The 16,947-nt window shown below is 42.4% G+C and overlaps 4 protein-coding genes across 4 annotated transcripts; 1 reads left to right on the forward strand and 3 right to left on the reverse strand.

The window, feature by feature from the left end:
• Positions 1-296: 296 nt before the first annotated feature.
• eif6 (eukaryotic translation initiation factor 6) lies at positions 297-3,708 on the forward strand. Its single transcript, XM_058055538.1, has 7 exons — positions 297-463; positions 632-765; positions 838-923; positions 1,244-1,419; positions 1,499-1,675; positions 1,764-1,948; positions 3,460-3,708. The coding sequence occupies exons 2-7, from the start codon at positions 659-661 to the stop codon at positions 3,467-3,469; spliced, it is 741 nt and encodes a 246-aa protein (XP_057911521.1). The 5' UTR covers positions 297-463; positions 632-658; the 3' UTR covers positions 3,470-3,708.
• A 618-nt stretch (positions 3,709-4,326) lies between these two features.
• Positions 4,327-5,966, reverse strand: map1lc3a (microtubule-associated protein 1 light chain 3 alpha). The gene is made up of 4 exons (XM_058055539.1): positions 5,777-5,966; positions 5,401-5,456; positions 5,237-5,343; positions 4,327-5,155 (listed from the first exon to the last, which is right to left on the reverse strand). Exons 1-4 carry the CDS (start codon positions 5,814-5,816, stop codon positions 4,993-4,995), a joined length of 366 nt encoding a protein of 121 aa, XP_057911522.1. The 5' UTR covers positions 5,817-5,966; the 3' UTR covers positions 4,327-4,992.
• A 310-nt stretch (positions 5,967-6,276) lies between these two features.
• dynlrb1 (dynein, light chain, roadblock-type 1) lies at positions 6,277-7,332 on the reverse strand. Its single transcript, XM_058055748.1, has 4 exons — positions 7,219-7,332; positions 6,750-6,825; positions 6,511-6,678; positions 6,277-6,435 (listed from the first exon to the last, which is right to left on the reverse strand). The coding sequence occupies exons 1-4, from the start codon at positions 7,219-7,221 to the stop codon at positions 6,392-6,394; spliced, it is 291 nt and encodes a 96-aa protein (XP_057911731.1). The 5' UTR covers positions 7,222-7,332; the 3' UTR covers positions 6,277-6,391.
• A 174-nt stretch (positions 7,333-7,506) lies between these two features.
• LOC131106562 (ubiquinol-cytochrome-c reductase complex assembly factor 1) lies at positions 7,507-13,612 on the reverse strand. The gene is made up of 9 exons (XM_058055747.1): positions 13,404-13,612; positions 11,792-11,878; positions 11,562-11,669; positions 10,675-10,747; positions 10,533-10,590; positions 10,348-10,456; positions 8,375-8,452; positions 8,142-8,255; positions 7,507-8,071 (listed from the first exon to the last, which is right to left on the reverse strand). The coding sequence occupies exons 1-9, from the start codon at positions 13,485-13,487 to the stop codon at positions 7,937-7,939; spliced, it is 846 nt and encodes a 281-aa protein (XP_057911730.1). The 5' UTR covers positions 13,488-13,612; the 3' UTR covers positions 7,507-7,936.
• Between the last annotated feature and the right edge of the window lie 3,335 nt (positions 13,613-16,947).

Below are 16,947 nucleotides of genomic sequence, written 5' to 3' on the forward strand. Positions count from 1 at the left end.
CTGCTCCTGCTGGGAGGGGCTTGATGATAAGACAAGAGTAGCAGTTGCTAAGCGGAAGTTCACATGTTTTCCACAGTAATGGAAAATAATTCGGCTGAATTTGTTAGTATTTTAGAGAAAAGAGAAGACACGTTAGGTTTTATTACTTTTCAAAGAATGGCGTTTTTTGAGCTATATCGCGTCCTTGTTGACCAAATTGAACGAATCGTGAAGATGCAGGGCGAAAATGCTTACATAATTATACATCCCATTATTAATTCACTATGATGTTTACGAGTACTATATTTTAAAATAACTATATATACTATAAATTTTAAAATGTTCTTCGATATAAACGTCCGTTCTTCCGGGTTCCGAGCAGACGTGCCAAGCTGCCAACGTCATCACGTACAACGGCTAGCGGAAGTGAGCACGTGAGGCCGACACAGACACGCGCACATCGAGAGAACATAACATTTCTCAGGTAACCTTCCTCTTTCTTCCTGCCCCAAACGGTTAAAGTGGTAATGTAGTCCATGTGTTAAATAAAGTGTGAAATAACTTCACTAGTTGACGCTTTACCGGCTCGTGAACTCTTTTCGTTTGTCGTCTGTACGCTAGTTCGGATGCTAACATTGGCTTTCACTTTCAGGAACCAATTTAAGCAAATTGTGACGTCATGGCCGTGAGAGCGTCATTTGAGAAAAACAACGAGATAGGCTGCTTCGCCAAATTGACCAACACTTATTGTCTCGTCGCCATCGGAGGAGCAGAGAACTTTTACAGGTTATTAGTGTGACGTCATCGGGGGCGTGGCTCCTTCTGGGTGACAATTATTGTTATGCGTTGTGTCCACAGCGTGTTTGAAGGCGAGTTGTCGGAGAGCATCCCCGTGGTCCACGCCTCCATCGCAGGATGCCGAATCATCGGACGCATGTGTGTGGGTGAGTACCAATCCACAGAACGTCTTTGGGAAGCCTAACCTCAGCGTGCACGCCCACGTGCGCGTGGCTGTTGAAATGACAGCATGAGAATAGATCCAAATGAACTTCCTGGTTGTATTCCAGTTGTCTAAATATAACATGTATGGACGCAGGTATGCATACACACACACACTGTGTGTTGCCTTCAATTGCTGCCAGTAAAAGTGGGCCGTATCATATTAATCATCTCAAAGCTGGAGCCTACCCCAGCCAGACTATGGGGGACCATTTCTAAACTACATTCAGTAGTGTGACCTGTGTTTGTGATCGCGTCTTTCCAGGAAACCGCCACGGTCTCCTGGTTCCAAACAACACGACCGATCAGGAACTCCAACACATCCGAAATTGTCTTCCCGGTTCTGTCAAGATCCAACGTGTGGAAGAGCGGCTGTCGGCGCTGGGGAACGTCATCGCCTGTAACGACTACGTGGCACTGGTCCATCCCGACCTGGACAGGGTGAGACGGACGGTAGCGTGCACGAACACGCCTGTTCACATAAGTTGATCCGCTCAACCAGATGCTCGGTTCTCTTTAGGAGACAGAGGAGATCCTGGCAGACACCTTGAAAGTAGAAGTGTTCCGTCAGACAATAGTTGATCAGGTTCTGGTGGGCTCGTACTGCGCTTTCAGCAACCAGGGAGGGCTGGTGCACCCAAAGACATCCATAGATGATCAGGAGGAGCTGTCATCATTGCTGCAGGTTCCCCTAGTGGTGAGAGGAGGCATATATACATTTGTTGTAAGAACATAAATACGCGCCTTCAAAGACTTTTCAAATGTTTTCCGATTGAATTGTGTAGGCAGGAACAGTGAACCGCGGCAGTGAAGTCATTGCCGCTGGTATGGTGGTCAACGACTGGTGCGCCTTCTGCGGACTGGACACCACCAGCACAGAGCTGTCCGTCATCGAGAGCGTCTTCAAGCTGGGCGACACGGCGCAGCCCTCCGCCATCGCCACCACCATGAGGGACTCGCTGATTGATAGGTGACACTCACACACACACACGTTTGTGCTACACCAAAAAAGAAAAACTCCCAAATAACACAATAGACCAGGGGTCTCAAACTCAATTTACTTGAGGGCCACTGGAGCTCGGGTCTGGGTGAGACTGGGCCGCATCAGGTTTTCAAAAAAAAACAAACGCATTTATTAAAAACAAACATTTTTTAAAAACTTCGCTTTGGTTCCAATTTTCTACAAGACAAGCTCTGATAAAACATTCCACTGTTCTCAAATATCTTTATCTCAAAAATAAAAAATCAAGAATAAAGAAAATCAATCAATCAGTAATAAATAAATATAATAATAATAAAAGGGCAAATAATAAAAACTTAAGAAACCACATATAGTTGGTGGGTAGACAAATGATTTTTTTCAGATTAAAATGAACAAAGCATTATTAGAGCCCTGTAGACATGACAAAACACGACTATAGTCACATTTATACTCTTTTTATTTACAACATATTGCGCAACTGCAGGGTCTTGAGACACATGCTAACTCGCAAACTAGAGAGCTAGCGACCTAAACAGTAGCCTTCAAGTTATTTCCTTTCAATTTAAATAGCCAAAAACTTACCACTTCCACACGGATAGGGAGGATAACTATTAACAGTTATTTAACCTTTAACATGAACATTAATCAAACGTAATAATTTTTTCTGGGTACATGATACCATACAGCATCCATATCAAACTAACATTAAACTTTCATATCAAGGCAGAGGCCTCAAACTAGTGTCCTGCAGGCCACATTTGGCCCACGGGCCGCGTGTTTGAGACCGAGACACTAAAAAGACAACTTATGAGTGTGCATGCACATTAAACTATCCATAAGGTTACACAACTGTGTGCTTATATGTGGTGACAAATTGACAAGAAATGGAAAACATTATATTACAAGCACTCTTCTTTTTCTGAAAAGTAGCCGACTGGGAACGACTACGGAAGATTTAACAGTGCAAACATACTTGAACTCGACTACAGCTGCTAGCATGTTAGCTGCACTGGCAATTGAAAGACGTTCACAGGTGGAGACGACATGAAAAATGTCCACCCGTTCCCTAAACGGAGCAAATGAATACGACGCAAACAGTTAGTGGTTTTCTAACATATTAGAAAAGAGGCAATGTCCATCACTGTTTTCCAAGCACGTTCAAATAGCCTGAAATCGGACCATATTTACATTTTGGAAAAAAACATGAATAGGATACAAAATAGTAATTAATCAGCGATTAATTAAGTGGGAGTTTGCCTCGGATTTTGAAAAGTGAAATCATTATTTTGCAATGTTTTCTGCATGTGCAATGATTGTTTTCATATTTAGGGAATGTGGAATGGATAAAGTGTATTTATGTGATTTTTTTTTTTTATAGGTAACATTGCTTTTGACTTATTGATTATTGCTTTTGAACATTGACATTATGATTTATGGTACCACTGTAACCTATCAAATATACAATAATGCTAATATCTGTACCCCCTATGTGCTTATAGCATGGCATAACCAGATGGTGGAAGGCAACACTCCCTTTTTGGTGTTCTGGACCTGTTGGAAAAGATTTTTGTCAGCGTTGTACGTGCACCACCTCACCTCCAGGAAGTGACATGATGGCGCGCCTGATTGGGTTCAGGTGCTTCTGGAATATTGGAGACTGAAGACGAGACAAGGTGCGGGTCTTTGTCCAGCATCACGTGGTGAAGAACAATGATGTCACATGTCAATTAAACTTTTTATCAACATTGCTTTCTTTCAAATGTCTTTCATGTGACCCACACAAGCTGGATCAGGTAGTATTCCAAATTGGTCACTAGGTGTCAGTAATGTCACTGGAATTTTGGGTGAGACACAAGCACCAGACCTGATGGGCGGAACAGCAGGCTTTTATTGCAGCTCTGAATGATCTCATAACAGGCACAAGGATCCCAAACATGGGCTACTGTTGGGCTGATAACCTCACTTCCTGTCCGCATCACTGCATCATATTTACAGCAACGCACTTATGTCTACTATATTGGGCAATACGAGTGTAAAGGTAAACATACGGGTGTTATTTCATGTCTAGAGGGCTCTAATGTTATACGGCTTGAGCAGACTTCGTCATGCCACTCCACACATCCGCTTGGCGGGCTCCGCAATCACGTGACGTCACACTACGAATTCTATGGGATAATTTCATGTCTACAGGTACACCGCCTGTCCTCTTAGGACCCATAAAGAATATTCTACATCATAATCCTTGTTACCCAGGTTTGATACACGAAATATATCATACCACTCCATCGTTTGTGTTGAACTATGAAGGAAGACTACTGCCTCCTGCTGGCCAGCATCAAGAATGACAAAGTATTTTTTCCTCCCTCTTTAATTTTTGGCAATTTTTGTGACGTCATAACATCTATTTACAGACTTAAATACAACTTCATGACATGACACTCACACTCTCATACACACTTTTTACCACTTTTTGGTTTGGAGATTTGAAAAGAACAACTATAAGCGTACAGTTTGTCTTTTAAAAAAAGAACCATGCGCTGTCATGAAAGCTGTTTCTAAAAAAAAAAGCGATGTGCAAAAGAAGTTTATCGCCAACAGCATAGGTGCCAACGTGTCGCCGTGTTTAGCTTTGTGAACGACGACACGTGGCGCATGTTAATTGAGCATCCCTAAAGCAATTTGATTGACAGCCCTGGTGGCAGGGACAGTTTGTTTACCCTTGGAGAAGTAAAAACCATATCAGTTTTCAATGTTGTGCTTCCCTACGGTGTGCTAATGCTAATAATGTGTTGCGTGTTTGCTAGCAAGCAGGAAGGTGCTGGAAGAAAGGAAGGTCCAATATTGTAAATATTGCACGTGTGCCTTTTAGCATGAGCACTAACACGGGCTAACAGTTGATAGAAGACAAGCTAGCCTTTCAAAATAAAATATAATTAAATAAGTGTTAAAAGAATAAAAGTTGCGCAGGGGGTTGGGGACTTTTGGTGGGATAGTGTTACCGACTGAAAAAAGACCAAGACCCTCGGCTCTTCCTAGCATCCAAAGGTCTCCTGCGAGGCGTACACCATATAAAGGAAACCGTCGTCATCTCGCTCCTGCTCATAGATCTCGGAGATGGGTGTTGCTACGGAAACCATACTGTGCTGATTGACCAGCAGGAAGAAGGCCTGGGTGGGGTTCAGCTGCAGACGACGCCTGGGGAGAGTAGAGTGGGGTGGGAGGGGCTTAAACCCACATACTAGCTGCAACATGGATGATTGTGTGTGGGCACGTTACCTGATGATCTTTACCAGCTCACTCATGTTGACGTGGTCCGGCACCAGGAACTTGGTCTTATCCAAAACAGGAAGTTGCTTCTCACCCTTGTAGCGTTCAATGATCACCTGCAAACGCCACATGGTTAGTTTGTGAACAGCGGGTGTGCGTTTGTGTGTACGTACTGGGATCTTGTTGGGATGCTGTTCTCGGATCTGCTCGACTTCTTTGCAGCGCTCAGCTGTTGACAACAATGGAGTTCAGTTTTACCAACATCCAGAACACTATAAGTAATCGCTTAATAGTGATGACGTCATGACCATATAGTCCCCACCCCTATTTCCTGTTGCACCATCAACAAGGTGCATGTTGTTTACTTTGCTCCAAATCAATGTTTACGTCAGCAAAATGTTAACTAAGCTAATTTGTGTTTTTAATACGACTATGAACGTGTAATTACCGAGAAATACAAGTTCTACACACAAGTTTATGAAGTCAGAAGCTAGGCTGCTAGCGGGCCGGCTAGCTAGTACCGTCTTGTTTTTTTCTCTATTTTCCTACCAAAAGTCCTCCTTTGCTTGAAGGCTCTGTCGGATGGCATCTTGCTGGACGTTTAAAAGACACAAAAGCAGCTCGGGTGTGTCCGAGGACCAACTTTAAAGACGGAAAAGCGAACAGCAGAGACTTGTGGCGACGGTGGACTGGAGGTAGCAGCTCGCGACAAACAACAAAGCCAGTTTAGCCACGTGTGACGTCATCGGAGGCTTTTAAAGGGCAACGTCGCCATTTTCTTTGGAATACGGAAGTGGGCGGAGCCAGCTATTTGCATTAGTTTTGCATCAACAACACATTTTGTGCACCAAAATACAAGACCATGGTAACATTATTTTCATTTTCCTGACCCCATCGTTGTACTTTGTTCTATTAAGTGTTAAGTGTGACATCACGTGTGCTGTTTATTTTCATTTTCCTGACCCCATCGTTGTACTTTGTTCTATTAAGTGTTAAGTGTGACATCGCGTGTGCTGTTTGCCACGAAATATAAATAAAACAATAATTCATCATTGTCAATGAGAATTATTTATTCAACATTTTTACAACGTTAGCAAACCAGGAATGACCACAAAAAAAGCAAAAGCATGAAAATATTGTCATGTTGATGTGTTTCCTCCCACTTCAGTCTGAAGGATTTTGAATGACGATCATGAAGTAGTCCTTGTCTGCAACAACAACAATTCTCAGACTTTTATTTTGAAGAGCTGGTGTGCCGCTGGAGCTACAACGGTGACGCTCACCTGGTGCGATCATGATTTCGTTCTTCTTGGAGCGCAGGCGCAGGAAGGTGAGGTCGTTGAGGGGGTCGATGTCGCGGATGGTGCTTCTGGCCTTCATCACCAGCTGATGGATGAGACCGGCGTAGTGTACCGTGCTCGTGTTGTCCAACGTAGACCTGATGGGGATTCCTGCACGTGCAGAAGGACACGTCACACCTTGTGACGTGACATCTTGATTGTTTTGTTCACCTTCTTCTCACCATCAGAGTTGACGATGATGAGCCCCTGAACTCCTTTCTGACCCAGAATTCGCTTCAGCGTCTCCTCCACTTCAGCCTGTCCAACAACAACAAATGAGCAACCTCCCGTATAGATTCTACTCACCTTTAACTGTACAAGTCACTATATACTGTACGTCCATTTCCTATACCACTTGCTCTCATGAGGGTCACGAGTGAGCCTATACCAGTCAATCACGAGTCAAATATAAACACAGAAGTATTGGAATGCACCCCAACGGACACTTTGTAGCATCTCCATTGAGCTAAACGACGTTACTATGTAGCAGCTAGTGTTCGTGTATTGAACGCTAGCATGACAACGCCCAACTGGAAACAACACAATAAGCAACAGCGGCGCATTAAAGACGCCATCTTACATTAGTTTACACGCCGTTACATGCACACACGATGTCAAGGATAACTTAAATGTCATATAGTGATTACATACCATATTTACCCGTGTAGAAAAATCGAAGCGACAATTTGGTCTACAAGCTAAAAGAAGCCTACTTCCGGTTTGGACTTCTTCGGCTGTTTTTAGTGGTTGCCAAGCAACGTCTCCCCCTATTGTCGGCACATAGAACTGATTGTGTTGTCTTAAAATGTGTTCAATAGCCGTGACGTTGGTAGCGTACCCTTGACTATTTTTCGGTATTTTGACGTCATTTTGCGAGTTTGTGAGATTTCATTGTTATGCCAATTTCCCTGAGGGAATCCCAAATACATTAATAAAGTATTCTGTCTGTAGGGTGTTTATCATTTTTACTAGCCCTGCCTCATACAGTTAATGAATACAAGAACACGTATAGTGCATGAACTGTTTACACAACTTATTGTGGTGGATGTGGCAACATTAGTTGGTTAGATGCTATAAAAACAAGACATTGTTTCATACATTTTAATTGTATTATGAAAAACAATATGATAGTCCAACGTCCATCATATTGTCTGACTTCCCGTGGGAGTGTGCAAGTGCCACAGAGTCAACTGGATCCAAGACCAGCATAGAGGTTGAAGTGCATATACTTTCTACATGTAAAAAATAAAAACACCTTTTCCTTAAATGAGCCACTTTGCAGACAGGAAGTAACAGAGGCTCTCGAACCCGACAGGCCAGCCACAACATCCGTGACATCCTCCCAGGTTACATAAAGACAGACAGGAAGTCACAGTCCAGCGTCGTTGTATGTGGGCGTGGCCACCTTTAGGATGCTCTGAGCATTCTCCTCCACAAGAGGGCGCCACTTGACTTCTCCGGTCAGCAGCAGGTCTTCTCCATCCAGAGTGTCGATGTACTGCATCTGCAAACACCGCACAATTTGCACTCATAACAATTTCACACACACACACACATTATTCATACAAACACACCTGTTTGCGCACGTATTCCACCATGAGCTCCAGCTGGGCGGGGTCATCACATTGACAGTTGAATAAGTTCCTCCACAGAGCGGCCGCCAGCACGCTGTCCCCTGACAGGATGCCCTGCACACGCATGGACATACACACAATAGAAGTGATTGGTTTGCACCGAGTCGTTTGACTTGATTATGTCCAAGTTATCTGTTAGTGCTTTGTTGAACACACACACACACACGTGTCACCTCATCGTATCCAAACAAGGCAGCGTAGAATGTTTCCGTCATGGCTTTGAGCGCCTCCTTCCGATGGATGGCATCAATCTGCATGAATTTAATTAACATATATTAATGTAATGTTCCATCTATACCACGGGTCTCAAACATGCGGCCCGCGGGCCAAATGTGGCCCGTAGGACACTAGTTTGAGGCCCCCGCCTTGATATGAAAGTTTAATGTTAGTGCGGCCCGCGCAAGTTTGATATGGATGCTGTATGGTATCATGTACCCAGAAAAATGTTTTACGTTTGATTAATGTTCATGTTAAAGGTTAAATAACTGTTAATAGTTATCCTCCCTATCCGTGTGGAAGTGGTAAGTTTTTGGCTATTTAAGTTAAAAGGAAATAACTTGAAGGCTACCGTTTAGGTCGCTAGCCCTCTAGTTTGCGAGTTAGCATGTGTCTCAAGACCCTGCAGTTGCGCAATATGTTGTAAATAAAAAGAGTATAAATGTGACTATAGTCGTGTTTTGTCATGTCTACAGGGCTCTAATAATGCTTTGTTCATTTTAATCTGAAAAAAATAATTTGTCTACCCACCAACTATATGTGGTTTCTTAAGTTTTAATATACACGTCAGTTATGTAAATGAAACACTGCTGGAATTCTTTTGTAGGTTTTTTTTTGTGAGGGCTTTAGCGTCAAAGTAGCATCACTTTCGCGTAATTTCCCATGACGTCCGTTGTTAGCTCACTCATTAACTTGTTTTCTTGCGCTAGAACGCACAGAAAAGGGAAGGTATGCATGTATGTATGTGTGGGCAAAATTCCCAAAAGTGCACATCCCCTTTAAGCCTTCCTGTTAAGGAATAATACCCCGTACAGTGCAGAGAGCTGATACTCCATTTTATCTATTGTTTTTATTGTTTATGTGCATATTTTATGGAGACCAGGTTTGTTTTTGGCTATGATTTTAATTTAAACGCATTTTTGCTAAGAGAGTCCATTTTATTTTCATTGGGTTTGTTTAATTTATTATTTTAATTTTATTTAAAAGCTCTTGACATTCAGCTCTTGACACTGTGAAAGGTAGGGGTGTCACAAGATATGCAAGATTGGGTCTACGAGAATGAGACAAGGCTATTTATTTATTATCATATCATATATTTATTATCATATCTTATATCATATTATATTTCATTTATTATATATTTATTTATTTATGTGATTAATTGATTTATTCATAATCGTCCCAGAACAAGAACAATAAATCTTTACTTGTTTTTGTAAGTTTTTATTAATATTATAAAAATTATACTAATAAAATATGAAAAAAATATTTCAAAATATGTTGAAGATATCATTTAGCTGTAATAATTTGTATGACAATTATCATACAGCAAAATGTGTTAATGTGACAGGCCTAACTGTGAATATCTAATGTAGAAATACATTTCGATGCCAAAGTAGACATGCACTGCACGCTTCCAACCACCAGGAGGCGCCAATTATGTAATGTACAGCTAAAGTGTCTGAGTGAGGTGTTGACTGTTGTGGGATGCTTCTGGTTTTTATTGATGTGTTTCCATTTTGATGACACGAGTGTGTTTAAGCATTGCAATATTTTAGCATTAATTCTTCTTCCGAGTGTTTCAGCACACGCTCACACACGTTGAGAGAGTAAAAGTGGAGCTGCTGGCTGCGAGTGTAATAAAAATATGATACATGCTGTACATATAGTGTTCAGCACTGTGTGTGTGTGTGTGTGTGTGTGACTGGCAAAGCGCACGCTGTTTTCACAAGCTGACAAAGAGGCAGTGTTTTCTTCGCTGACTCGGCACCTCTACCTCCTGCGAGCGCTCAGCTTCACGCGCACGGCGCCAACAAAACCACATGTACTGCTTCTACTGTGTGTAGCGCTTGTACGGCGCGTTCGATCCCGCGGCGTGGTCACGAGGACGTGTGTAACGCGACAAAACGGGAAGGAGGCCGCAACTCACCCCCATGATCTTACTGCGCTGCTCCACGTCCTCCCACATGGAATGCACGATGTAGCGACACATGTACTTTCCCACTCGGCCTTCCTGCCGCATCCGCACCAGACACATCCTGTTCACCAAATCATCAGTCCATCAATGAGACGCACAAACGAGCAGTATTGCGTGCGTATGTGTGCACGCCTCACCACACGTGCAGCTGTGCGATCAGGAACCAGGAGTTGAGCGTGTCCGGCAGTGAGCACCCTGAGACAAACGTGGGAAACGTTAGCACAGCGAGCTCGTCAAACCGCTCTTGTTTTTGTGAGGGGGGTGCGGGTGAGGACATACGCTGGAAGAAGTCATCGTAATTGATCCTTTCCACGCAGCACGTGTACATGCGCAGGGCGGCGATCTTGATTTTCTGCAGAGAGCACATATTGACACACTTGCTCACGGTGCGACAAAAAACGAAAACACCACATCCATAGCATGTTAACGCATCACATAAATCGACATCAAACATACATAAACTTAAAACAGTTATTTTCAAATGCCCGCAAGGCATGCTGGGTAGTCCAGCTGCAACAACAATATGAACTATGAACAATAAGACACTGGATATCAACAGTATGTTAACTCCTCCTTGTTTACTTCTCTGGCAAACATATTTGATGCATGACTTGCGGCAAATTTCTGGGTGTTTTTTTTTTGGCATGGCAAAAAGGTTAGTAGGTAGGTAGGTTACTGCGTCATGTGTGCTGAGAGTGTTACAGATTGCACCTGACTATTTTGCAGCTAAAAAGTTTAATAAAAAAGAATTTGGAAAATGGTTTAACCCAAGACCCCCGGTACTGGAGGACTGGAACTATAGGATATGGAACTATTGACCCATAGATTGAGGACTGAAGAAGACATATGTGGAGAAAAATGGGTGAAATGGACACTGTTGACGGACAGAAAATCAAGGAAATGAGTCAAATTGCACCATGACAAGGAATGTGAAATAATAATTGTATTGTGTATGTCCAGTGCCGCCTTTTTGTTTTGAGTTTTTTGTATTACTGTTGACGTTTTGTTAAAAAAACGTTTTAAAAATAAAGTATTAAAAAAAAAAAAAAAATTTGGAAATGCCCGGTGGGCTGGATTAAGCCCCCTGCACTATGACAGCGTCACATTCTGTGAACAAAAACACCAAACATATCTACCTTGGTCTCCAGCCACATCTACGCGCTCACCCATTTGTTGTACTTGAGGGGTCCCGTGAAGCCCATGGCCTCGATCAGCTTAGTGAAGGCTCCCACTTCCTCCTCTGTGTGCTGCGGCGTCTCCTTCACGCTACAGACCTGACACACACGGGCAGCAGGAAGTTACTCACACACAGCAAAAAACTAAGCAAAGTGACGTCATTCTAGCGCCACCTGCTGTTTTAAACTACAAAAATAAGGTCATGATGACAGCGTGTTACCTGTGTGCTCAGGTGCAGCATGCGACAGGATGTCATCAAGCGCACTGCCAAAGGCCTGCTGACGGACATATGGGAACCCTGGAAAACCTGCACAAACACGGCTGTTTGTTTGATGTGTGTGGTGACAGGCGGTGTGCTTGCATGAATTAACTTGGGGTTGTGCACTGAACAAATATGCACATTAGCCCACAATAACGTCATCAAACCTTCCCTTTATGCATTCCCACACAGTATCAACATTAGGGACTAAATATGAGATGAAAATAAATATAGTCGTCTGTCTGAGCAGCGTGGGAGAAAGTTGGATTGTGCATTCAAGGTCTGTCTAACAAAGTGGGATGGGTCAGCGCTCACAAACTGTGGGATTTCTCACTGTATATTATTTTTGAATAAAACAATGGCACATATTTACAAAACTGATGTCCATTTACAGAAAATCCAATGTGTTCATTTGCAAACTTACTACTAAAGCTAAACAACTAAAATGAAAAAAAAAAACGGTTTTCCTGTTAATATTTTGACTTTATTCTCTTAAAATGTTATTACATTAAAATTAAATTAATTTATTTTCCAACTATTTAGACTTTCATAATTAATTCCCAAATTTTGAATTTATTCTTGTAGCATAACTTTTTCCTGCAAGCAATCTTCCAAACTTTATTGTGTTTCAGGGCTGCACGGCAGTCGAGTGGTTAGCGTGCAGACCTCACAGCTAGGAGACCTAGCTAATTCCACCCTCGGCCATCTCTGTGTGGAGTTTGCATGTTCTCCCCGTGCATGCGTGGGTTTTCTCCGGGTACTCCAATTTCCTCCCACATTCCAAAAACATGCTAGGTTAATTAGCGACTCCAAATTGTCCAGAGGTATGAATGTGAGTGTTAATGGTTGTTTGTCTAGATGTGCCCTGTGATTGGCTGGCCACCAGTCCAGGATGTACCCCGCCTCTCGCCCAAAGACAGCTGGGATAGGTTCCAGCACCCCCGCGACCCTTGTGAGGATAAGCGGTAGAAAATGAATGAATAATTTGCTTCACATGACATTTTCTTAAACATTTCTTCTATAAAAGAATGATGCCATTTCTCCCCATAATTACTACATAATATTTCATAACTTATTTCTCTACATTCTTTGACTTTGTTGTTTAAATAGTATTTCAAGTGTTGAAAATGTAATTGAGTTGGTGTTACTCATGATAAAGATGTTGCATTTTTGAATTTACTCCTTTGCTTAAGCTTTTGTCTTACGTCAATGTTGAACAATAATTACATTAACGTAAAACAATAAGGACATGTACATGGAGAAAAGTGAATGTGAATGCGATTTTGGAATTACTAATAATATAATAATTTTGATGTGATTATATATTATATTAGATTACACAACAACACCTCGTCTTGCTGTGATTCTACTTGGCCATGGCGAAGATTCTTGTTTATCATCAAATACTAAGATGATTTACTGACGTGACGTATTAATTTAAAAGTGTTTAAAAGTGACCCCCGTTACGGGAGACGTCACAAAGTAAAACATAGCATCTGCGTGTGAAAGTATGACCTAATTAAATTTGGAGTTACGTGCTGGCTAGTTAGCCAGCTAAGCTAATGTTGCTAACCTTCCCGCAGGCGGTTCTGGTCGCGGTCACATTTAGGACGGTTCTGACGGCGGACTGCAGCGGCCGCCGGTACATGACCCACATGGCCCACAGCTCCCGAACCGACCTACGCCGTCCGAACCTTCAAGTTGGATAACCAGCCGAGACGTGAGCTAGCTGCTGCAATGCAATGTCAACGGACTGCGTCCGACAGCGAATGTCTTCCCACCAGGAACAAACCCATCGCAATAACTGTTCCCGCGCCCCAAGTCTTTCTTTGGTTCATTCTTTAATTTTGACTTGTTTTTTTCTTATGCCTAATTCAATTGAATATGTTTGTACTTTGAACACTGCTTTGTGTTTGTCTTGAACATTTTTCCTGTTGGCTTTTTCTTTTGGCAACCAAACCCCCCCACCCGGCTAACGTTACCACTAACACCTTGTGACGCAAGTCAGAGCGCTAAGCTGCTGAACAAACTAATGATCTAACGTGCAGCTGCACGCGCTCGCACAGACATGCGCACACAACAGAAACAGCAATAGGGTAAAAAGTGCCAAGTAGTGCTAGCTTACTGGCACACAAGGGAACAACAAGATGGCAGCAAAGAAGCTAAGCAACACTCAGAATGTGTGTTTAGCTGTCATATAGTTGGACAAAATCCACAGCTCATCCTGCTCCCGTGACGACACTTTCCTCTGCTAACTTTTGTGAATTTATAGGTTATGTATGTTGTAAATTGTTAAAGTGTTATGTTGACACTGTTTCCAGTAGTCCCTCGTTTATGGCGGTTAATCGGTTACAGAACTGTGCTAAGTGAATTTTGCCGAGTAGGATTTTTTATCTACAAATGGAACATTTTAGTAGTTACAGCATAGAAACCTTGTTTACAACCTTCTAAATATGTTTTTTTTACACTTTTAGATCCTCTAGATAAAAATTACACCAACTCATCACCTTTACAATCTTATTATCCAGTATAGTAGACATAAGCCATTTAAGACCTCATGCTTGTGTGTGTTAAGATAAATGTGTTCAGTGTGTAAGACAGGAAGTGAGTCGAGTTTTAGCTTGTCGGGGTTATTGTCATAACAGTAGCCCATTCTAGTCATTCATTTCTCTACTGCTTATCCTCACGAGGGTTGCAGGTGTGCTGGAGCCTATCCCAGCTGTCTTCAGGCAAGAGGCGGGGTACACCCTGGACTGGTGGCCAGCCAATCACAGGGCACATATAGACAAACAACAATTCACACTCACATTCATACCTATGGACAATTTGGAGTCGCTAATTAACCTAGCATGTTTTTGGAATGTGGGAGGAAACCGGATGCAAGGGGAGAACATGCAAACTCCACACAGAGATGGCCAAGGTTGGAATCAAACTTGGGTGTCTTAGCTGTGTGGCTTGCACCCTAACCACTCTTCACCATGCAGCCTGCATGCCTATTCTATTATTATTACATTATTGTTATATTATTACTGTGCCTGCTGTGAGATAATTTAGACCGCCAATAAAAGTCTATTGTTCCAGTGACGAAGTCTGGTGCTTGTCTCACTGAACAATTACTGACACCTGGTGGCCAATTTAGAATACTACACATACAGTTGAATGGTGATCTTAATAATGGTTTTACCCTATTTTTATATAAAATGTGTGTAAAGATTTAATTAAAACTACTTGAAAGTATAAAAAATGTTTAAACCTCGATATAGCGAAGGACGACTTTGATACTTCTATACCCAATGTAAGATTTTATTAGCAATATGCAGTACAGTCTATGTACAAGTATCACATATCATATGTACAGTGTATGTTAGTTACAGGAAGTGACATCATTGTGTGGGTGTGTCCATTAGCCCTTCTGCATAGCAAGCGATTGACTTTTTTTCCTGCCTTCAACCCCGGGAAGTGGCACTGTTGCCAACTCCTCAGTCAGAAAGGTAGAAATTTACTGCCGTAAAAGTCGCTTGATTAAATCATTGGCTAATTTGCATATTATTTGCATATGATGTAAAAGATGCTGAAGGGAAAAAACGCATTACCTGATGCAAAACAGTGAGTAAAAACATCTTTGTTGTCACGATGCGGGCGTTACCCCCTCGTGACAGCTCTTTTAGTTCCTACTTTCCTAGTTCATACCCTTATTTTGTATTAACTTCCTGTGTTGCTCTGTTCTGTCTTCAGTTGATTTCCATTAACTTTATAACAACAAATAAACTTGATTCTTGGTTTGTTAATTGGAAATTGGCCGTCACTTCATCAAAATAAAGTAATTTAAACATTTTATCTTGACCAGCATCAAAGTCTAGACCGCGTAGACTCGCCGCACGCAGTGTTGCCACGGGGGCCGAGACCCCCGTGAGGAGTGGAGCCAAAGTGTGTGACTCAACAAACACACAGTTCACTACCGTGTTTCCTCCAACATGCTGACTTAGACTATAACCACAAGTTGTGTGTGGAGCTTGGCTCTACACACACACACACACACACACATACACACACATACACACATGCTGCTCAAGTGGCTAAAATAATAATCCAAAAGTTCTTCTTTAAAACAAACGTCTCTGTTGTTTCCGACGTGAAAGATTTAGTGCAAGTGGATGAAGCAGTCCTTGACTTGTTGGATCTTGGAAGTGCAGGAATATTTGGGAACATTTGTTCATTTGTTCAACATTTATGTGGGAATGTTAAAAAATATTTTGGAATATTATATAATAAGAATTCACAAAGAAAATCATGGAACAGACTGAAAAGAAAGACTTCAGATTAGTTGATGGTGTACTAATAAAAAAATAAAAATAGTATGATGTTAGGCGGCACGGCGGTTGAATGGTTAGCACGCAGACCTCACAGCTAGGAGACCAGGGTTCAATTCCACACCCGGCCATCTCTGTGTGGAGTTTGCATGTTTTCTCCGGGTACTCCGGTTTCTTCCCACATTCCAAAAACATGCTAGGTTAATTAGCGACTCCAAATTGTCCATAGGTATGAATGTGAGTGTGAATGGTTGTTTGTCTATATGTGCCCTGTGATTGACTGGCCACCAGTCCAGGGTGTACCCCGCCTCTCGCCTGAATACAGCTGGGATAGGCTCTAGGACCCCCCACGAGCCTCGTGAGGATAAGCAATAGAAAATGAATGAATGAGTTCTCCTCCTATTTTGTGTGGAAGTGGTAACTTTTTGGCTTTTTATTTTGTCTTTCCCCACCCTCGGCCATCTCTGTGTGGAGTTTGCATGTTCTCCCCGTGCATGCGTGGGTTTTCTCCGGGTACTCCGGTTTCCTCCCACATTCCAAAAACATGCTGGGTTAATTGGTGACTTCAAATTGTCCATAGGTATGAATGTGAGTGTGAATGGTTGTTTGTCTATATGTGCCTGTGATTGGCTGGTGACCAGTCCAGGGTGTACCCCGCCTCTCAGACAGCTGGGATAGGCTCCCCCACGACCTTCGTGAGGAAGAAAATGAATGAATGAATGAGTATGATGGTTATTGTTAGCATTAGCATCACCGGTGTTAACCCCGCCTTGTTCTGTCACAGTTTCTTAGCCTCGCCCGCCTCCA

Source organism: Doryrhamphus excisus, chromosome 18, assembly GCF_030265055.1.
Source record: "Doryrhamphus excisus isolate RoL2022-K1 chromosome 18, RoL_Dexc_1.0, whole genome shotgun sequence".
NCBI classification, from domain to species: Eukaryota; Metazoa; Chordata; class Actinopteri; order Syngnathiformes; family Syngnathidae; genus Doryrhamphus; species Doryrhamphus excisus.